The sequence below is a fragment of the Rattus norvegicus genome, chromosome 13 (assembly GCF_036323735.1).
Source record: "Rattus norvegicus strain BN/NHsdMcwi chromosome 13, GRCr8, whole genome shotgun sequence".
Lineage (NCBI taxonomy): Eukaryota > Metazoa > Chordata > Mammalia > Rodentia > Muridae > Rattus > Rattus norvegicus.
This window is the reverse complement of record NC_086031.1, coordinates 80,143,475-80,164,162: the sequence shown is the minus strand read 5'-3', so window position 1 is coordinate 80,164,162 and position 20,688 is coordinate 80,143,475. Positions and strand designations below refer to the sequence as shown.

Genomic DNA, 20,688 nt, shown 5'->3' with positions numbered 1-20,688 from the left:
GCACAGTCACTTGAGAACTGTCTTAGGGAATCTTCTGTAACATACCTATACCATAATACTTGGAATACAGGGCACTGCTGGGCCTGGTGGCACTGCCTAAACAAAAGGGAGGTAGAGGGAAGAGGGAGGACCAAGTGCAAAGTTACCCTAGGCTACATAGTAAGTCAAGACTAGCCAGAGGTACATGAGCTCCTGCCTCACTAACAGAAATAAAGTCACACTAGACACACTTTAACATGGATTTATTTAAAAATCAATAATGCCCTAATAAAAAACAAATGTTATATGTTAGAAAAAGGTTATATTACTGTATTTTTCAATGATTTTTTTTTAAAGATTGACTTATCCTTATTTTATGTATATGGGTTTTGCCTTCATGTATATATCTGTGAACCGTATGTATACAGTGCCCACAGAAGCCAGAAGGTATCGGATCCTCTGAAAGTGAAGTTACAGACAATGGTCAGCTGCTATGTGGGTGCTGGGAACTGAAGCCAGATTGTATAAGTGCTCTCAATTACTGAGACATCTCTCCAACCTCTTCATACTTTTATTAGGTGCTAAATTGTGGTTCAGTGACCCAGATCCAAAACCTACTTCTCCTTACAAGAGTGTCCAAGAGTAAATTGCATGACCTGTATCATAGCAGTGGAAGGTGACTGTGATGAACATGCCCATCGCGTCTCTGACGTCATAGACGCATTCCTGGGCTGGGTAGTGTGCAACGTTTAGAGTACTTATGTATCAATACTAACCATTTACTTACTGATTAGCAGGTTTCTCACTGTAGTCCTAGTTGCCCTGCAGTTTGCTCTTTAGATCAGGCTGTCCTCAGATTCAGAGATCCATCTGCCTCTGCCTCCTGAGTACTAGGATTAAAGGTGGGCACCACCGACACAGCAAATACTAGCCCTTTAAAAAAATTCAAGACTTTATTTTAGATTTCTTTCTTTATTTTATTTTATGATATGAGTATTTTGCCTGCATGTACATATGTTCTTCACATGCATGCCTAACACAGAGGGAGCTCAAAAGAGAGTGTTGGATACCCTAGAACTGGAGTTACAGTCAGCTGTGAGCCACTGTGTGGTGATGGGAACTGAACCTGGGTCTTCTACAAAAGCAGCAAGTGCTCATAACCTCTGAGCCATCTCTCCAGTCTCTCAACTATTAACCCTTTAAAGTAGGCTTTAATAAGCAGAGACTGAAGGAAGGGCCATCCAGACCACCCCACATGGGGATCCATCCTGTGTGCAGACAGCAAACCCTAACACTGTTGCTGTTGCCAAGAGGAATTTGCTGACAGGAATCTGGTGGCTGTTCCCTGGGAGGTTCTGCCAGCACCTGACTAATGCAGAAGCAAATGCAGTTAACCATCAGACTGATCCCAGAGACCCCCAGGGGAGCTGGGCGAAGAATTGGAGGAGCAGAGGGAGATTGCAACCCCATAGGAAGAAAAATGTAGGCTGGCCAGACCACCCAGTGCTCCCAGGGACTAGACCACCACCAAGAAGTTTACAGGGAGGGATCCATGGCTCCAGATACATATGTAGCAGAGGATGGCCTTGTCTGACATCAGTGGGAGGGGAGGGTCTTGATCCTCTGGAGACTTGATGCCCCAAGTTTGATGCTGGAGCAGTGGGTTGGGAATCAGTGGGGGACCACACTCATAGAGGCAAAGGGGGGGGAGGAGAGGGCGAATGGGATGAGGGGGTTGTGGAGGGGTGTCTTAGGGTTTTATGCTGTGAACAGACACCATGACCAATGTAAGTTTTATAACGGACAACATTTAATTGGAGCTGGCTTACAGGTTCAGAGGTTCAGTCCATTATCATCAAGGTGGGAATATGGCAGCATCCAGGCAGGCATGGTGCAGAAGGAACTGAGTTCTACATCTTAACCCGAAGGAAGCCAGGAACGGACTGAGCATCCTCAGGCAGCTAGGAGGAGGGTCTCCAAGCCCACCCCACAGTGACACACTTCCTCCAATAGTGCCACGCCCTGAGCCAAGCTTATGCAAACCATCACAAGGAGTAACCCGGAAGCGGAATATCATTTGAGATGTAAATTAATGGAAAGATTAATAAAAAGTTAATAATAATAATAAATAGGCTTTAATAATTTGCCTAGGCTATTACCTGATGAACATTAAAACCTGATTTGAAACTGCATTCCCTTTGACTTAGGGTTTCATGTACAGCCATGGATTCAGGCCATTATTACTCTGATATGCAAGCCCTGGATGATAAACCAAAATCTTTCTCGCCTCAGAGTTTTTATAATTCCATCATCTGCTGTTTAAAGGTGTCCTTCTGTTGTGGACATTTTCTTTAAGCCTTAACGACCTTCATATTTTCCACAGTGCTTGGGAAAATGTGCCCAACAGACATGTCATAAATGCTGTCCTTACTGTGGCAGTGACTCGATGCCATTGTCTTCATACACCATTGTGTATGTTATCTTCATAACTCACATTCATTCCTTCAGTAAGCCGTGCTCTAGGGCAGAGCTCTGAGGCACAGTGCTGCTTACTTAACTGTGCCTGAGACTCTAGGTTGAATTGCCAGCACGGCAGAAACAAGCCAAGGACACCAAACACCTTCATTGAACATCCTGTATAAGCCCTGAGGACAGAAAGATAAACCTATAACTTTTGCCATCCTAATAGTGTAGTCTGAAAAGACAGGTTCACAAGTTGTAAACTGGGGTCCCGTTGTAAGGTTCATAAGGGAGTTTTCCAGAAAACGTGGAGGTAGGAGCTCATGAAGAAGTTGGGAAAGTTTCACAAAAAGCATACTAGTTGTACTGAGCAGAGAGAGCCATGATCTAATGAATTGTGTAAGAAGGCCCTAAGCAAAGAGACAGCAAATGGCACAAGCCCAGGAGAGCATGGCACAGCGGCCACCAAGTTTATGACATGTGTACACACGAATGTTGAATGCGATAGTGCTTACCTTGAGGGAAGAAATTGCATTTCTTTTTTTTTTTTTTTTTTTTTTTTTTTGGAGCTGAGGACTGAACCCAGGGCCTTGCGCTTGCTAGGCAAGCGCTCTACCACTAAGTTAAATCCCCAACCCCAGAAACTGCATTTCTTTTGGTCATCACTGTTATCTCAGGGTTACAATTCCTGAAATGTAGTAGATATTGAACTTGAGACTAAACCACCAACCAAAGAGGGCACATGGACAGACCCATGGCTCCAGCCAAATGTGTAGCAGAGGACGGCCTTGTCAGGCATCAATGGGAGGACAAGCCCTTGGCCTTGTGAAGGCTCAATGCCTCCATGTAGGGGAATGCCAGGGCATGATGGGAGGGAATGGGTCAGTGGGTGGGGGAACACTCTCATAGAGGCAGGGAGAAGGGGCAGGGGGATTCCAGAGGGGAAATTGGGAAAGGGGACAACATTTGAAATGTAAGTAAATATCCAATAAAAAAAAAAAAAAGAAATCTTACAAACAGAAGTACACAATCCTCTTACAAGTGTGTCCAGCTGGTTGCCCCACAAGCCATGTGTCCCAGAATGGCTGTAAGTGCAGCCCAATGGAAAATCATAAACTCAATGAAAATACTGTTTTCAGTATAAGAGGTTTTTTTTGGATTTTTGTTTTGTTTTTATGGGTTTTTTTTTTTTTTTGCAAAGTTTTTGTTTTGTTTTTGCAACTCCATTGCTGTTTTGGCGCATGAACTCTGTAGATGATGCCAAATCACAGTGTCAGAAGGTTGAACACATCTTCATGGTCTCCAGGCTTTGCTCTCTTGCATCCCTTTCCAGGTCCCCTTAACTGCACGATAGTCACTGTTAAAACTTAGCTTCCAAGGAACTGTGGTTTTGTATTGTATTTATGCTATTATGCTTTCATCCTTCATTACCTCTTGAGGCAAAATTCAAAGCTTATATTGGGGCTGGAGGGATGGCTTACGTAAGAATACATACTGTTCTTCCAGAAGTCTGACATTAGCAGCTCACACTGCCTGTGTCACTAGCTCCAGGGGCTTTCAGTGACTCTGGCCTTAGCAGGCACCTGCACTCATACACACATGGATGTGTGTGCACACACATGGTTTAAAATAGTGAAGAGTAAATCTTAAAAAAAGTTACGTAGCCAGGTTTGGTGATGTATGACTTTAATCCTAGCCCTAGAAATACAAAGCAGGTATCTAATTCTGTGAGTTAGAGGCCAGCCTGAACTACGTAGCCAGTTCCAGCCCAGCCAAGGCTGCATAGAAAGACCTTCTCTCTAAAAAACAAAACAAAACATCTATATATACCAGTGAGTGGATTTTTACATATTTAGGTTTTGAATGAGGAACATTTTCCTGGTTTTAAACGAAGTTCTAGGGGTTATTTATGATAGATAGTATAAGGATTTTGAGTGTGTATGATTCTCGTATCTGTTTTCCAGACCGTCTGGAGGGTGACAGATCGGAAGGCTCAGGTCAGGAGAATGAAAATGAGGATGAAGAATAAACACCTTCTTGGCAAGCACTTAGATGTTCTGAGTTTGTATACGACATTTATTATATTTTTTCTTTACAGAACTTTAGTGCAATTTAAGGCTATGGGTTTTTTTTGTTTTTTTTTTTTTTTTTTTTTTTTGGAGTTCTTCCCCATTTTTGGGATAACCAAACGTTGGTTTGGAATGAGTGTGTGCATGAGTTGGGAGAGTGTGTAAAACAAAACAAGCAAAACGTTTTTGAAACTTTTTGCCGTGTATGGAATCCTAAAGAAATGCAAAGTGCAATACTCCCTAACCCTCAGCCGTGGGCGCCTGGATCAGTGTTGAGTCATTTCATTGTGGTGGGAATGTTGGTTCAAATAAATTTCTACACTTGCCATTTGCACGTTTGTTGCTTTCTAATTAAAGATGTTGGTTGCTTTAAGATATCCTAAATTTGACTTTTTATTTAAGTCTTTGCTACTTTGACCCACATTTTCCAGTCATTTCTCTAACAGAAGAGGACTTGCTGTTTTCTGAACTCAGTAGCCTTTTCTGCCTTCACCTCTGTGTGACCAGATCCTGTAAAAGGGCCTCTACATTTCTCCTCGCTTTTCCCTCACCTTGAGCTACTTCTCAGGACAAGTTGATAGCTATCCTTACGGTCACTGAGCCTTGTGCATGGTTTACACTGGCACAGACTCACAGTGCTGTCCTCTGCTCTTCCTCTCTGTCCACATTCCCGATGTGCTGCCATCAGTGAGCTGACTCTGGCACCCACCTCCACTCCAGACAGTCCCCCATACCCAGGCCGTGTGTACCATAGTGGTCTCTCAACTGCTCAGTAGACCTAACCTTTCCACCTCCTACGTTGTCTGTGTTTCCATCAATCTAAATACATTCATACATTTCTCCAGCCCACTTACAAAAATAGTCTTTTCTCAACACCAGGTGATTGCGTATTTATATACTCTCTAATCGTCAGACGCAAACGCATCCACCGCTGCACGCCTCTTCCAGAAGCCAGACCTCCCCGATGGGAGAGACAGTCGCTGCTTCCTGACACCTTACAGATAAAAATATGTTGGCAGGCAGAGTGGTGTACCTGTTTAATGTGACAAAAGGACTACTTCAAAAGCTAGAGTCTCTCTCTCTCTCTCTCTCTCTCTCTCTCTCTCTCTCTCTCTCTGTCTCCCTCCCTCCCTCTCTCCCTCCCTCTCTCCTTCCCTCCCTCTCCCCTCCCCCTTTCTTATGCGCAGCATTTGCTGTTTCAGGTTTATAAGCAGGATAAGGCACGAGTCTCTTGAGAAGATGTCTTTGGTTTTCTAGTCAGTGAGCTGTTGGCATCTGTCTCACTTACAAGAGACAGCGGCCGTTCAGCCCTGGCAACTGTGCCGTGACCTTTAGTTGAGCCAGTAACTATCTCCCTATACCTCCTCGCCTGCCAGCAGTTGGAGAAGAAATTGAATTAAACACTTGGGCTGATCATTGAACACATCTTGAAACAGCCATCCTGTACTACCAAAATTAAAACACCGATACCAGAGAGAAAATGTTGGCATTCTCAAGGGCAGAGCTATAGATCCATGTTGTATCTCATCCATCACCTTCAGTGCCAGCCTTGAGCTCTGGACCACATCTGGAAGTGGCTTCCAGACCCTGCAGCGCTGCCTGATGGATGAACGGCAGAGCCAGAGCAGATCTGATAGCCTGCCACAGTCATCCCAAACACGAGCCCTCTCTGTTGGTGCTTTTAGTGTATTTGCTATGCCAGCTGCTTTCTGTTAAAAGCAGTTCACTTTCGGTTTAATTGGCAGGTAGCTTAACTGTTCTGTTATTTTCCATGACCTAAATATCCTGCCAGAAGAACTGACTCAATCAGATGCTGAGAGGAAGACATAAGTGCCTGCAGCTGGACCATGAGCGGTCATGAAGATCTAGCAGCCACACAGAGCCATCTCTGTGGGGAACATGGACCTCTTACCCAGGAGAAGGCTGCAAACCCAAGAGCAGCTGCTGCTGGCAGAAGATAGCTTTGTCATGGAAAGTAGTGTGACTTTGGCCTGCAGCAGGGATTCCCAGGAGGGTAGAGGGTGCTGGAAGACTCCGGTCAGAAGAAAGGCAAACAGCAGGTGTCTACACTGGCCCTGTATATTGATGTAGGAATGGGAATAGCTGTGCACGTTCTGTTCATTTTCCTGGAGCAGGCCAGCTAGACAGATAGTTAAGGGTACATAGCGGGGCTGGGGATTTAGCTCAGTGGTAGAGCGCTTACCTAGGAAGCGCAAGGCCCTGGGTTCGGTCCCCAGCTCCGAAAAAAAGAACCAAAAAAAAAAAAAAAAAAAAAGGGTACATAGCAAAGACAGAATTTAGTCCTCGCCACTTCAGGATTCAGTGGAGAGGGTGGCAGAAAGGAAACTGGCCCCAGGGTTCACCTACACACTCAGAAAAAAAAAAAAAAAAGATGAAGTCTGTATAAACAAGCAGAGGCAAAGGATAAAGAATGAACCTTGTGCAGGGGCGGTTGTGTTTACGCTACAGTCTGCTACACAGTATCTTTGCTTGGTAATGAAAGGAAGACTGGATGGGGAGGGATGGTCAGATGGAGGGAGGGAGGGAGGGAGGGAGATGAAAAAGCACCAGTTCACTAAACCTCTTAAAAACCAGGCTTAAAAACTGGACAGGATTAAGCTGGACAGAATGGTGCACACCTTTAATCCCAGCACTTGAGAAGCCTAGGCAAGGTGATTTCTGTGAGTTTAAGGACAGCCTGGGCTATGACAAAAATGAAAAATCAGGCTTAGAGTGCCTTGAATATAGTATGCAACAGGCATGTAACCCAGTACTCCTTGAGTTAACCGCCTTGGGGAATTTAAATGTATGAATGGATCTACCCAAGTGACTTTACTGTGGGGATGCTCCTTCCCAATGCTGCGGTAAGTTTCCCCTTGCTATTTGGTCCTCTTTTAACCCATGGGGAGGTGTGAGAGGAACAGGGCATAGGAAGTTGGGGGAAGGGACAGGTACCCACAAATGTCCATAGACCACAAGTCCAAGTGCAAACTGACAATTTACACAGATAAACACATCCCAAAAACATTTAACCAGGTAAACAAAACTAGTCTACATACACTTTTACTTATTCATAAATACTGATTTACATATAATAACCCACACAATTTTATCTTCAAAAACACCATCCAAAACTTCAAGTTAAATATACTGCAGGATTAGGTTGGGTTTTTATTTATTTTTGAAGTTTAGTTTTTAACCATGTCTTCCTTCAGGTATACGTCATCAGAACAGCACACAGGAAGGACACTTTGGGGCATGTCTAGCCCACCAGCAGATCCATTTCTAGGCATACAGGCTACTACACTTGGCATGGTCGTGTCACCCAACTTCTCTGGGACTGCCCTTTCCTTTGGAAGGAACTAGCTCAACTGTGATTTTTTGTGTTTCAGATAGTGTCAAAAGGAAAACCAGAAGTGGCCACTGACTCCTAAGCCATTAATACTGCTTTTACAAATTCATTTCTGTTTTAGTTCTTTTTTTTTTCAGAGCTGGTACAAATTCATTTTTAAATAAACGCAGTTTACATTGACCAAGATTGTGCTTGTGGTAATCTTGTGCAGATCAGTGTTTGTGCTTTGAATTCTTTCCAATAGATGATCCCCTGACATTGGGACTTTTTTTTAACCCATCTGTGCCTCATTCTCCTCTGGCTACAGGCTTGATCTTCTCAGCCTCATGACCAAGACCTAGTGATTTGGCCTGACTTCATTTTGGGACATGGCTTTTCTATGGCCTTTCTGGATTCTCATTGTTTCTCTCCCCACCCCACAGTGCCCACCTGTCCCTCCTTGTAGCCATCTATGACTGGCAACATCCATGATCCCTCTTCATCCCCAGGCTTCCTCTGGTTCTGTACAGTCTGGGACACGGATGGACACCTATGCCGCCCCTACATCTTCCACCAGGGTCATGGAAGACAAGAGCTCTGGGAACCGGGAACCAGACACTGTCCCTGCCAGACAGAGCAGTTCTCAGCACCTAAAGGCATTGGGGTGGGGTGGGATGTTCTTTCTGGTATAAGGAAGGTCAACATTGGAAATATACTCCACAGTATATACTCATCTTTAATTCGGGGTAACGTAGAAATTTTTCTTTTTTGTGTAGTCAGGCCACTGATGTGGAAAGAAGACTTTCCTACTAGAGAAGCCCATTTCTGTTCCTACTAACCTCCTGCACCCCACATCCCACTCCGCTTCTCCACTATGGCCTGCCTCTTGTCAGCAGTCCTTCATCTCCATTAAGTCCTGTTGTACTGAATAACAAGTCTGCAGGCAGCAACTCTCAACATAATTAATTACCCTGGATTGGGCAGCATGTCTTTTGAAAGTTCTTGGCATTAGAGATCCCTGTAAAACAGGAAGGAGTCTGCCCCATCAGTTACACTGAGAAGCAAGACCAGTGGCTCAGGTTTCCCTGCACCTACGTCCTGTGCTGGACGCCCCACGAGCATTTCTGTAGTCTACCAAGCACCCTATGCAGGCAGTATCTTTGGATTCTGTGTCCCTAGGTGTAAATAGATTGCAAAACTTCATTTTACAGATGCAAGAATACTGAGTAATTTGCCCCCAAACACTTAGCTAGTAGTTGGCAACCTGAAATCTTAACCCACAGCCATCACACACCAGCACCATCCCGACTCTATCCCTTCTGCCCGAAGCAAAGGGAGATGGTGCGTTTGAAGTCTTCAATAGTGCCCAGCACCTCATAGGCTCTTAGCTGTTTTAAGTGAGGCACACAGTGGGACCTGATACATGCCTGTCCTTGGCTGCCTCATGTTTAACCACATCATCCTCATTCCTTGCAGACAGGCAGGAGACAGATGAAATGAGGCTGGACAGGTTTCCTGAGTTCATCTTAGGATCCACTGAGAAATGTCTCTCTAGCCTGCAAGTCTAAGGAGCACACTGTCCATTTGAAAAAGCAGGCATGGTTCCTATCTCAACAGACCAGCAAGCTCTCTCGCTGTGTCCACACTGTTCTCCTCTTGTCTAAACCCAAACTACAGTGCTCTGCTGATAATACCGAGTTTGTCTTGGTGGTGATGGTTTAATTCTTGGCTGAAAGATGGAGTCCGTTATACAAATGAGAATCTACGAACATTAGCACCAACGGGCCGTGGTCTTTACAATCCTTCCCCCTGCCTGACCCAGGAGCAGTGACTTGTTTAAGATCACACAGCTCAGTACAGGTAGTTCCAGTGAACTCCAACAGGGGGTCACACATAGAAGGTAAGGATCAGCTATAAGGTTAGAGACCAGGGCTCAGAGGAACAAACCACCATGTTTTGTTTGACTGGTTGGTTGGTTTGGTCTTTGTTTTGTCCTTTCCACAGCCATGCTGCTGCCATGCTAATGCCTAAGGTCTTAAACTCTAACTTGAGTTGTCTGGCCAGGGAAAAGGAGGTGCTGAGCTGTGTACACTGCAGTGCCGGACCTAGTGCCTTCTGGGATGCAGCAGGTCACTCAGCTGGCATCAAACACAGCACAGGAACCAAGATGAGGGTAAAATCTTGGTAAAGAAGCAGCGGAGACGGGCCATGGCCCTACAAGTGATCCTGTCAGAATCAGAAAGACTGAGGTATTTAAGCAAAACAAGTGGCCAAACGTCCCACCTACACTACCTGTGGTTCCCCTGGGGAAGGCCTCAGGCCTGCCACTGCACAGTAATTTGCAGCAGATTTTGCCATTACATGGCAGGGTTTAATTGGGACGGTGGACATCTGCACAAAACACGGGTGTCCTCCAAAGAGGACAAAAGAGCCTATATGGAACTACCTCTCCCTCTCTTTCCAGCCTGCTTCTCTCTAGCTCTGTTGGGCAAATCAGAATGCCTGAATATGTAAAACCATGGTTCTGGATCCTAAAAACCTCCCAAGACGTGTCCCAGATGGTCGCCCAATGGCTCAACCCTAGCACCCTAGCTGGAGTACTCAGACCCTGAGTAGCCACAGTGCCATTATCACTGCCTGATGCTCTGCATCCCCAACAGCATCAGCATCAGGACTCCTGCCCTCTGCTCTGGTAAACACCAGTGTTTCTCCCCCAGTGCTCGGTGACTGATGTGCTGACAGTTCTGCAGTGTTAGGCAGATGAGTAGGCCTCGCTTCTTTAAAAGGGGTGGGAGTGGAATTCAGTTTTCTAGATCAGCTCTCTTCTTGAATACTGGTGACTCTGGGGTCAGCCAGTAGGGTTCAGAGGCCTCAGCATCCTTTCTAAAGCCCTGGGCAATCAGGGAAGAGCTCTCTATCCTTTGCACTGACGACCTGTACTTAGGGGGCATGCTCCACTTCAGTGCTTACTGGGTAATTGGGAATAGGGTCCCTCCAGACACCAGACAAGTACTAGAAAAGCAGAACAGAATACAGAGAGGACAGGTGCTGCCAGGAGAGCAGGTCCTGTCCTGTCACTCCATCCAAAATCCTGCCATTCCCCTGCACAGCTGACCTGGAGTAGGTAACAGAATCAAGCACCCAAAGGTGCAAGCCAAGCCTATGGAAGGTTTTCAGTACCCGCGTCTCAGTAGTCAGCATTTAGGATCTCCCTAAACAGCCAAGCAGTGCAGACACCAGGGCCACAGCACGAAGGTGGCTCTCCCTGTGCTCACTGGGCACGCCCTCAACAGTATGCAGACGCTGGGTCTCCCTCCAGTCATGCTCAGTTTGTCCCCATCTCTTACAGATTCAGAAGACATCAAAGATCAGAGCTGGAATTGTCTTGGAGGCAACTTGTTCCAACTCCTCACACCTTTCTTTTCTCCAAATGGCCTAGTGATAGGACAGAATGTCCTAGACAACATGCAGACAAAAACCAAGCTGGGTCAAGAACCCAGGCTATGAACTCAGGTCCAGTGCCCTTTCTACCTTGTGCCAGCCCCAAACTTGCAATGACAGTCACAACTGCCTCTGGAAAGTGAGGCCAACTATGTCTGCCAGTTGCTCAAGCATCTCCCATATCTCCTGTGTGAGGGATTTCCCCTCAAATTCTCCCCAGCTGTGCATGACCTCACAGTCCCAGTCTTCGTGATATGCCCTAATCTCCAGGTTTTATTATTCTGGAAATGAAACGCCTGGTACTCACCCTTGTCTTTTATAGTGGTTTCTCCTGTCTTTTCAAATAATAATATTAATAAAAATCTGTCAACAAGGAAGGGGGTGGGGTGGCCACATCTTGGGTGGCCTTTGGGCTGTTTCTATAGGCCAGCAGCAGGTGCCACCAAAGGCCAAGTCCTAACTAGGGCAGTAGATATGGGATGTCTATGTAGGGTACTCTACTCCTGAGTGCTCTCGGGACTGTTTTTGCATTTAATCTAGCACATGTGGCCCCACAATGTCTGGATCAACCACACAGAGCCCCTAGGTGGTCTAACAGTACTAAGGAGAGCTGTGCTGTCCCCAGGAGGTGCACTGAGTAGGGATTGCCTCAGAGGCCTCACTGAGACCAGGGGCCGCTAGACCAGCTGGATACTGATGAAGACAAGATCCTCATGGTGGCTTCCCTTTCACATCCACTGTCTCTAGTCTTCCTGAAACCCCGGCCACATCTCCATCTGCTTCTAACGTATGCTTGGGAAGCCTCGTTCCATCCCAGGAGCCCTGAAGCAGCCCACGTATGCCTTTACAGCAGACAGCTGACATCAGAGACTAGAGACAGTACTTTCGATCCTCCTGGCTGCGTACCAGATGTTTCCTTCCCGGCATCTGGGCCCTCTCTGCGTGGTGACATGTTCCAGGGTCTTGGCACAGGCACCAGTACCAGTAGCTCCTCCACTGCAGCCCCAGTCCCCTCAGAGCCTTCAACTCTGTTCTGCAGCTAAGACATTCCCTTCCTTGATGCTCTGTAGCTGCAGCCTCTGATTCACAAGAGTCCTGCTGCCTCGACGGCCCCCAAAGCTCGCCCCCGGGACTGTCCGTGCTGTGAACAAGACCCCTGGCAGAGCCTCCTCCCCAAATAAGTTGATTTTGGCTTCAGCCTCAATGGCTTTAGCCAAGCTGGCTGCATAACTGTCCAAGGATTTGTGTACTTCAGCTTTCACATGAAGAATAGAGTTCTTGGCAGCCTCTGTGGGAGAAGGCAGAAAGGAAGGTTAGCAGAAGGGGACATGGCCTCTGCCAGCTTGCTACTCCGGGGAGAGGAGACAAGCAGAGATTACAGGATGGATTTTGACATCAGAGTTCCCAGGCTAAAATTTTGGACCTCACAATCTACTACCTGAGACATGCCAGACATTTTCTAGTTCAGTTTCCCTGTCTGTGAAGAGAAGAAACCTCTTACTTCACGTGGTTACTGTGACAAATGGATGAGTAAATTCTTCCTGAAATGTTTTAGCTCTTACGTCTTCAAAAGAATTTTCTTCTTGCAGCTCCTGGGAACAGCCTAGCCTGTAAGCTTGCGCGCACTCAAATGCCATGTCTCCTCTCCATTTCCCTCAGAGCTTCCCTCATTGTAGAAAGCCTCAAGTTGGGAAGTGATGTCAATGATTCCACCAACCTCTGAAGGATTAGGAGCCCTGACACCTACATTGAGTGGGAAAGAGGAACGGAGGTGGCTCCTACTGCCCAAGCCTGAGCCGTGCCACAGACCTTACTGCCTAAGCTCTCAGGATATCTGGGGACCTCCTCCCCTTATGTGTTCTGGAGAACAGGCAGTTTATGCTCTCCCCAGGAGGGAAGTGGAGACCTTGGCAGCCCAGGCTTGCTTTCCACACAGCATTAACTGTCATCCCCTGCACTAATGCCTTGCTCTCAGCACCCGACCAGCAGAGGGCGCTTCCGGCCCACCGCCAGGAGACAAAGGGGCAGGTTGGGCTCGCAGGAGAGGTCGGGGAGGCAATAGTCCTGTAGAAAGGTAATGTAAACTCCCAAGGCTGCTGGCTAACTCTGCATTGATTCTGCTTTGCCAAAAAAGTAGTTGCTTGGTTACCATCCTCTCTGGGCTCCCCGACCATCTCTCCCCTTAACTCTGCAAGCGAGTGGGGAGGGGCAGACAGATTTATTTGCATACTGAGCCTTTACACCTTAAAGCTCCTGGCTCCAGCAAACTCATGGCTCCCCGTTAAACCAGTGGCTATTCTCACTTGTCCCAAAGCAACAAGGATGCTCCTCTGTGTTAACAGATGAAGCAGGAAAGCCCAGTCAACAGGCTCCTGTCCCTGCAGGTTCCAAGGCCATTCATCAGGGTGGCAGCTTGGCCTCCACTCACAGGGCCATATTTCCACTGTCCATCAGAGGGGATGGGCTGAGAGGGCAGGTTCAGATTTATAACTGCACATCATCCATAAAGGAGGGTGGCTACTCTGGACTACTCTGGGGGCCACAGAAACTATTTTATCCAATCAGGTTAGTTCCTGAGAAAGATGCAAATTGTCTTGAGTTATCTCTGTCTGTCTCGAATGTCTACGTGTGTGTATGTGGCTGTGTGTACGTGTATATGTGTGTATGTGACTCTGTGTATGTGTGACTGTGTGTCTATGTATATGTGTGTGTGTATGTAACTATCTGTGACTGTATGCATGTATGGTGTCTATGTATATATGTGCATGTGACGTGTTTGTGTGTATGTGTCTATGTATGTGTGTCTCTGTATGTATCTATGTGAGTATGTGTGTCTGAATATCTGTGCTGTGTGTGTGTTCATGGTATCTGCTGTGTTGTGTGAGTGTGGGTTTGTGTATGTGCACATGTGTATGTGTATGTGACTGTGTGCATGCGTGTATATGTATATGTGACTGTATGTTTGTATGTATGTGTCTGTGTGTGTGTATATATATGTGTGTATGTAACTCTGTATATGTGTGACTGTGTATATGTGTGTGTATGTAACTGTGTGTATGTGTGATTATATGCATGTATGGTGCCTATGTGTATATGTGTATGTTTATATGTTTATATGCGTGTTTGTGTGTATGTGTCTCTGTATGTATCTATGTGAGTATGTGTGTCTGAACATCTGTGCTGTGTGTGTATGTTTGTGTATTTGCACATGTGTATGTGTACGTGGCTATGTGCATGCATGTATGTATATGTGATTGTGTATGTTTGTGTATATGTGTCTGTGTGTGTGACTGTGTGTGTGTATGCGTGACTGTGTACAGCTGCATTTGTCCACTTTGGATGCTGCATGCTGTATCCAAGTCTTCAGTGTCCCTGGTAGGGCCGCAGTGATGCGAAGCAGGCAGAGGTGAAGAAGCCTTGGAGCGTTCTGTGGTAAGGCTGTGACTAATACCCTCCTTTCCCACATGTTCACTGAGGCACTCCCATAAGCCAACCTTTGATCTGTTCCACTTCGTCCTCAAATGTCACGGAGCTCCTCCTCTTGGGCGGGCAAGTGCAGTGCTGGGGAGGGCTGTCATCAGAAGCACCGTCTTCCAGTAGCATCACATCTGTCCCTGAGGCAAGCAGACGACACATGCATCTACAAGCACCAAGGACTCTTTCCCCCTCTCTCTAATACCTCGTGACCCCGGCCGGCTCCAGCCCTTCAATCCCATAAGCATGACCAGATGAGTGTCCTGAAACAGACGCCTTACAAACAGCGTGTGTGTCACCCATCCATACACAGACAGGGGAGGAGCTGCCACACCGCCAGCTGACCAGGTAATCTAACGTACTAGTGGACAGCACCTGAGGAGAACGCCCAGGTCACCTGAGCTAGTCCTCTCCTGCACCCGACCAACTCTGCCTTGGCTTGTGTTTCCTTAGGGCACTGTGTCCAGGAACCCTTGGTAGGATAGGGATAGGACTTGTGGCTGGCACCTAGATGAGGCCATCAGTCAGAGAAAATTCTGTCTTCCCTGAGGATGTCCCCTCTGGTAGCCCAGAGGGCTACACATTGTGTGGTGTCTTGGGAACTATGGGTCATGAGGCTCCTTCAACCTGTGTCCCTCTTCTGTGGTTGGAGGAAAGGCAGATCTCTGTCATTCCCCAGGCAGCTTCCCCACAATCAGGCAGTAGAGATCCGGTCACTGACATCCGTCTGCTGAGCCTTGGCAAGAGCCATGGCTTGGTTCTAATTTCACTAACAGCTATCTCTCCAGCCCGAGATGATTTCCCCAAAATTCCCAGTAGAGGCTGGAAAGAAGGATCAGCTTTTAAAGGTTCCCAACCAGGAAGGCAAAGGTTCCCGGGGGCATAGAAACAGAAGAGCTTGGAGTTCACTGCCATGTTGTGGCTCATTTGTACCGCTCCCCCTGTGACCAAGACCATCAGCCACCACCACCGCCAGATGTGGCCAGGTACCTCACCAGCATACATCTATGAATTAGATGAAGAGAGCTTCTGGTCTCTGACCATGTTGTCCCCACTCAGAGCACTCAGCAAACATGGGTTCCTGCCACCATGGCTCCCCACAGTACAAGGAGCAGGGCCTAATGTTATCAAGCCAGTTGCAGGAAGGAAGATGAGAAGTAAGTGGATGAAGTCTAGGGCCTGACCAGTCAATGATAGCATAGTGTAAAACCATAGGCTTCTCACATTTTATCTTTTCAAAGGCTTTCTAGTGCTTTCAACCTCACCATCACTCCATGTGGTGGGGCGAGAAGGAACCAATGAGCCCATTGAATAGAGGAAAGAACAGAGGTGCAGGAAAGCTGAAAGGCTGGAAGCCATAACGGAAGACCCGACGCCTGCCTCTTAGCCCTCCTCACAGTCCTCCACAGTCCTCCACAGTCCTCCTCAGTCCTCCACAGTCCTCCACAGCCCTCCACAGTCCTCCTCAGTCCTCCACAGTCCTCCACGGTCCTCCACGGTCCTCCACGGTCCTCCACAGTCCTCCACAGCCCTCCACAGCCCTCCACAGTCTCCACAGCCCTCCACAGCCCTCCACAGTCCTCCTCAGTCCTCCACAGTCCTCCTCAGTCCTCCACAATCCTCCACAGTCCTCCACAGCCCTCCACAGTCCTCCACAGCCCTCCACAGCCCTCCACAGTCTCCACAGCCCTCCACAGCCCTCCACAGTCCTCCTCAGTCCTCCACAGTCCTCCCCAGTCCTCCCCAGTCCTCCACAATCTTCCACAGTTCTCCACAGTCCTCCCCAGTCCTCCACAGCCCTCCACAGTCCTCCTCAGTCCTCCACAGTCCTCCACAGTCCTCCACAATCCTCCACAGTCCTCCACAGCCCTCCACAGTCCTCCACAATCCTCCCCAGTCCTCCACAGCCCTCCACAGTCCTCCACAATCCTCCCCAGTCCTCCACAATCCTCCACAGTCCTCCACAGTCCTCCCCAGTCCTCCACAGCCCTCCCCAGTCCTCCACAGCCCTCCACAGTCCTCCACGGTCCTCCCCAGTCCTCCTCAGTCCTCCACAGTCCTCCTCAGTCCTCCACAGTCCTCCACAGTCCTCCACAATCCTCCACAGTCCTCCACAGCCCTCCACAGTCCTCCACAATCCTCCCCAGTCCTCCACAGCCCTCCACAGTCCTCCACAATCCTCCCCAGTCCTCCCCAGTCCTCCACAATCCTCCACAGTCCTCCACAGTCCTCCACAGTCCTCCCCAGTCCTCCACAGCCCTCCCCAGTCCTCCACAGCCCTCCACAGTCCTCCACAATCCTCCACGGTCCTCCCCAGTCCTCCTCAGTCCTCCACAGCCCTCCACAGTCCTCCTCAGTCCTCCACAGTCCTCCCCAGTCCTCCTCAGTCCTCCACAATCCTCCACAGTCCTCCACAATCCTCCACGGTCCTCCCCAGTCCTCCCCAGTCCTCAATGGTCCTCCACAGTCCTCCTCAGTCCTCCTCAGTCCTCCACAGCCCTCCACAGTCCTCAATGGTCCTCAGTCCTCCCCAGTCCTCCTCAGCCCTCCACGGTCCTCCCCAGTCCTCCTCAGTCCTCCACAGCCCTCCACAGTCCTCCTCAGTCCTCCACAGTCCTCCACAATCCTCCCCAGTCCTCCACAGCCCTCCACAGTCCTCCACAATCCTCCCCAGTCCTCCCCAGTCCTCCACAATCCTCCACAGTCCTCCCCAGTCCTCCCCAGTCCTCCACAGCCCTCCCCAGTCCTCCACAGCCCTCCACGGTCCTCCACAATCCTCCACGGTCCTCCCCAGTCCTCCTCAGTCCTCCACAGCCCTCCACAGTCCTCCTCAGTCCTCCTCAGTCCTCCTCAGTCCTCCCCAGTCCTCCTCAGTCCTCCACAATCCTCCACAGTCCTCCACAATCCTCCACGGTCCTCCCCAATCCTCCCCAGTCCTCAATGGTCCTCCTCAGTCCTCCACAGTCCTCCTCAGTCCTCCTCAGTCCTCCACAGCCCTCCACAGTCCTCCCCAGTCCTCCACAGTCCTCAATGGTCCTCAGTCCTCCCCAGTCCTCCTCAGCCCTCCACAGTCCTCCACAGTCCTCCTCAGCCCTCCACGGTCCTCCACAGTCCTCCTCAGTCCTCCACAATCCTCCACAATCCTCCACAGTCCTCCACAGTCCTCAATGGTGGTCCTCTTTTTTTTTTTTTTTTTTCTGGAGCTGAGGACCAAACCCAGGGCCTTGTGCTTGCTAGGCAAGTGCTCTACCACTGAGCTAAATCCTGAACCCCTCAATGGTCCTCCTCAGTCCTCCACAGTCCTCCACTGTTCTCCTCAGTCCTCCACAGTTCTTGGGAAATGACCAGCCTCCCAGCAGCAATTAACACAGCCAACTTACACAAGTGAGAGGTTTTCAGAGTGGGAACATTACCTGAATCCTGAGAGTAGCTGAAGCCTGTGTCACCAGTGCTGCTGCTGTGTCCCAGGGACTGTCCGCCTGCCATGAGTGCCGTGAGGTGTGGGGACAGACCCAGGTCTGAAAGGCAAAGTTGACATTGGTAAAATAAACACAGGCTGTTCAGGTGGACACATGCTTCATTCTAGGCAGCTGACTCCCGGTTTCTGGCCCCCACTGACCTACCAGCTCCCTTTTGAATTCTGTCTCTTGCAAAACTCACTCCTGATCCACTGGAAGACAGAAATTCCTGGGTGCTTCCCTGGTTTTGACCCTCGATTCTTTCCCACAGGGGGCCTTCCTGACCGTGAGATGGCTCAGCTGGACCACCCCACAACAAGTCAGGTGAAGAGATCTAAGCTGAGCAGTTATTTGAGCAAACCTTCCAGTCACACAGAAAATAACCTCTAGGAATAGTTAAAAAGCCTTCACGAAGATGGAGTTTGGAGAAGGTGTGAAGACATCTGCCATCTGATAGTCACTTGTGCCACCCCATAATGGATAAAGAGAGACAGAAAGAGTGACCTGGGAAGAGAACTGAGGTTCCTGAGGAGATCTAGGAAGAGCCTCATCCTCACCAAGGGCCGCTAAGGCTTTGGAACTGCGGGCCCAGGAGACTGCCCAGACTGGTTCCACAGACCATCTCAGAGCAGCTGGACCCTCCAGCTCTTCCTATCCCAGCCTCAGCACGGCCTCCCCAGTGTCAGCAGAGGTGCAGAGGGAGTGAAGCAGAGGCCTTGGCCTTCAGGCCCCCCCAGGGAAAAGATGTGTGGGTGCTGAGAGCAGGGCGTCTGTGAGATGGCTCATCTGGACCACCCCACAACAAGGAAGCCTGCTGGCCCCACCTCACCAGAGGCTTCCTAGCTAAAGCGATAACAGGGACCATTACACAGCATGACAGACATATGAGGAAAAGAGGGGCTGGGGGAAGTTCTGAGAGGAGACCACCAAGATCTTAAAGAAAAGTCATTAATTGGGTACGCAGTAAAATTCAAAACATAAATCTGTGAAGAGCTGGAGGGTTATTGAAAAATATGAAGATAAAAATCTTTAATAAGAGCTATCCTACTGTATAGTATCTGGGGAGTGAAAAAAATCTCTTAGAAATTACAAACAAGGAGGCTGGAGGGATGGCTCAGAGGTTAAGAGCACTGACTGCTCTTTCAGAGGTCCTGAGTTCAATTCCCAGCAACCACATGGTGGCTCACAACCATCTGTAATGAGATCTGGTGCCCTCTTCTAGCATGCAAGCATACATGTAGGGAGAACATTGTATATATAATAAATAAATAAATCTTTCAGAAATTACAAACAAGCTTAATAGATTTAATGGGCACTATGCTTGAATGTGCCCCTTCCAGGTTCCTCTGCTGGGAATTTAATCCTCAAGGCAACAGTGTTGAAAAGTGGGCCTCACGGATGGACTAATGCCATTAGTTATCACAGAGGCATTAGTTACCTCAAGGATGGCCATGAGGCTGGAGTGGTGGCCCTGAGGTTAAGAGCACTCACTACTCCTGCAGAAAGTCTCAGTTTGGTTCTCAGCATACACATACGATGGCTCAACAGCTTCTGAAATCCCAGTGCCAAGGGATCTGATGCGCTCATCTAGCCTCTGACAGTGCCACGCAGGCATACAGCACACACATGCATGCAGGAGAAACACCTATGTTTACCTTCACAAAAGAAAGCAAATAAATGAAGAGGAGGAAAAGAGGGAGAAGGGGGAGAAAGAAGAAGAAAATGAGGAGGAAGAAGAGGAGGAAAAAGAGGAGAAGAATGGTTTTGGTTTGGTTTAATCATGAGTCTGGTCTTTTGCTCTCTGGTCTTGCCCTTCCTTGACTCCCTTCTGTTATGGGATGGCACAGACAAAGGCCCATCAGATGCCAGTGCTGTGCTCTTAACCTAGGCTGGGCATAGTGGTGCAGACCTTCAGTCCCTGTACTTGGGAGATAGAGACAGAACTCAGAGGTCAAGTTCAAGAGCAGCGTGGTCTAAAGAGTTAGTTTCAGGGTAGCCAGGGCTACAACTGAAACCCTGTCTGGGAGAGGGAAGGAAGGGGACACAGGGACTTCCAACTTCCCAAATCTTAAGCCAAGTGTAAATTACCTTTCACTATAAACCACCCACCCAGTCTCCATCGCTTTGATACACAGAAATCAGACTAAGATAACGGCCTTGCAGAGAACAGTATTCTCCTGCAACTGACTCTGAGATAGGAGAAAGATTCCTCTTTAGTTAAATCCTGGTATTTCTGAGAGTGAGAGTGATTGAACATACTATATACTCTTCCCTTTCACCCTGAGAGCAAGGAGAGAATGGTGGGGGTAGGGTGATACACAGCGTGGCCACCTTCTCTCAGAGCCACTCACAGAAGCAGCTGTCAGTCCGCTTGGGGTCAGTTACTGGAATGAACCTAGAGAAGACCCCAAAGTCTCCCCCATACCTGCTCATCCCCCCTGAACGGGGCTGTGCTAAACTGACGGCCTGACTCAAG

At 48.4% G+C, this 20,688-nt stretch overlaps 2 protein-coding genes across 16 annotated transcripts in view; one reads left to right on the top strand and one right to left on the bottom strand.

Moving 5' to 3' along the window:
- Positions 1–4,881, top strand: part of Dcaf6 (DDB1 and CUL4 associated factor 6) — a 101,229-nt gene extending 96,348 nt beyond the window's left edge. For 12 of the 13 annotated variants that reach the window (XM_063272121.1, XM_006250199.5, XM_063272120.1 and 9 more), the window contains one exon: positions 4,404–4,881. In XM_063272121.1, coding sequence (XP_063128191.1) covers positions 4,404–4,468 — 65 coding nt within the window. In that variant the 3' untranslated portion in view covers positions 4,469–4,881. 13 annotated transcript variants of the gene reach the window in all.
- A 2,764-nt stretch (positions 4,882–7,645) lies between these two features.
- Gpr161 (G protein-coupled receptor 161) overlaps positions 7,646–20,688 on the bottom strand; it is a 45,247-nt gene continuing 32,204 nt past the window's right edge. For all 3 annotated transcript variants that reach the window (XM_063272753.1, XM_063272754.1, XM_017598995.3), the window contains 3 exons: positions 18,168–18,272; positions 14,775–14,894; positions 7,646–12,568 (listed from right to left, as the gene is read on the bottom strand). In XM_063272753.1, the coding sequence (XP_063128823.1) occupies positions 12,303–12,568; positions 14,775–14,894; positions 18,168–18,272 (491 nt within the window). In that variant the 3' untranslated portion in view covers positions 7,646–12,302. The remainder of the gene's footprint in view (positions 12,569–14,774; positions 14,895–18,167; positions 18,273–20,688) is intronic.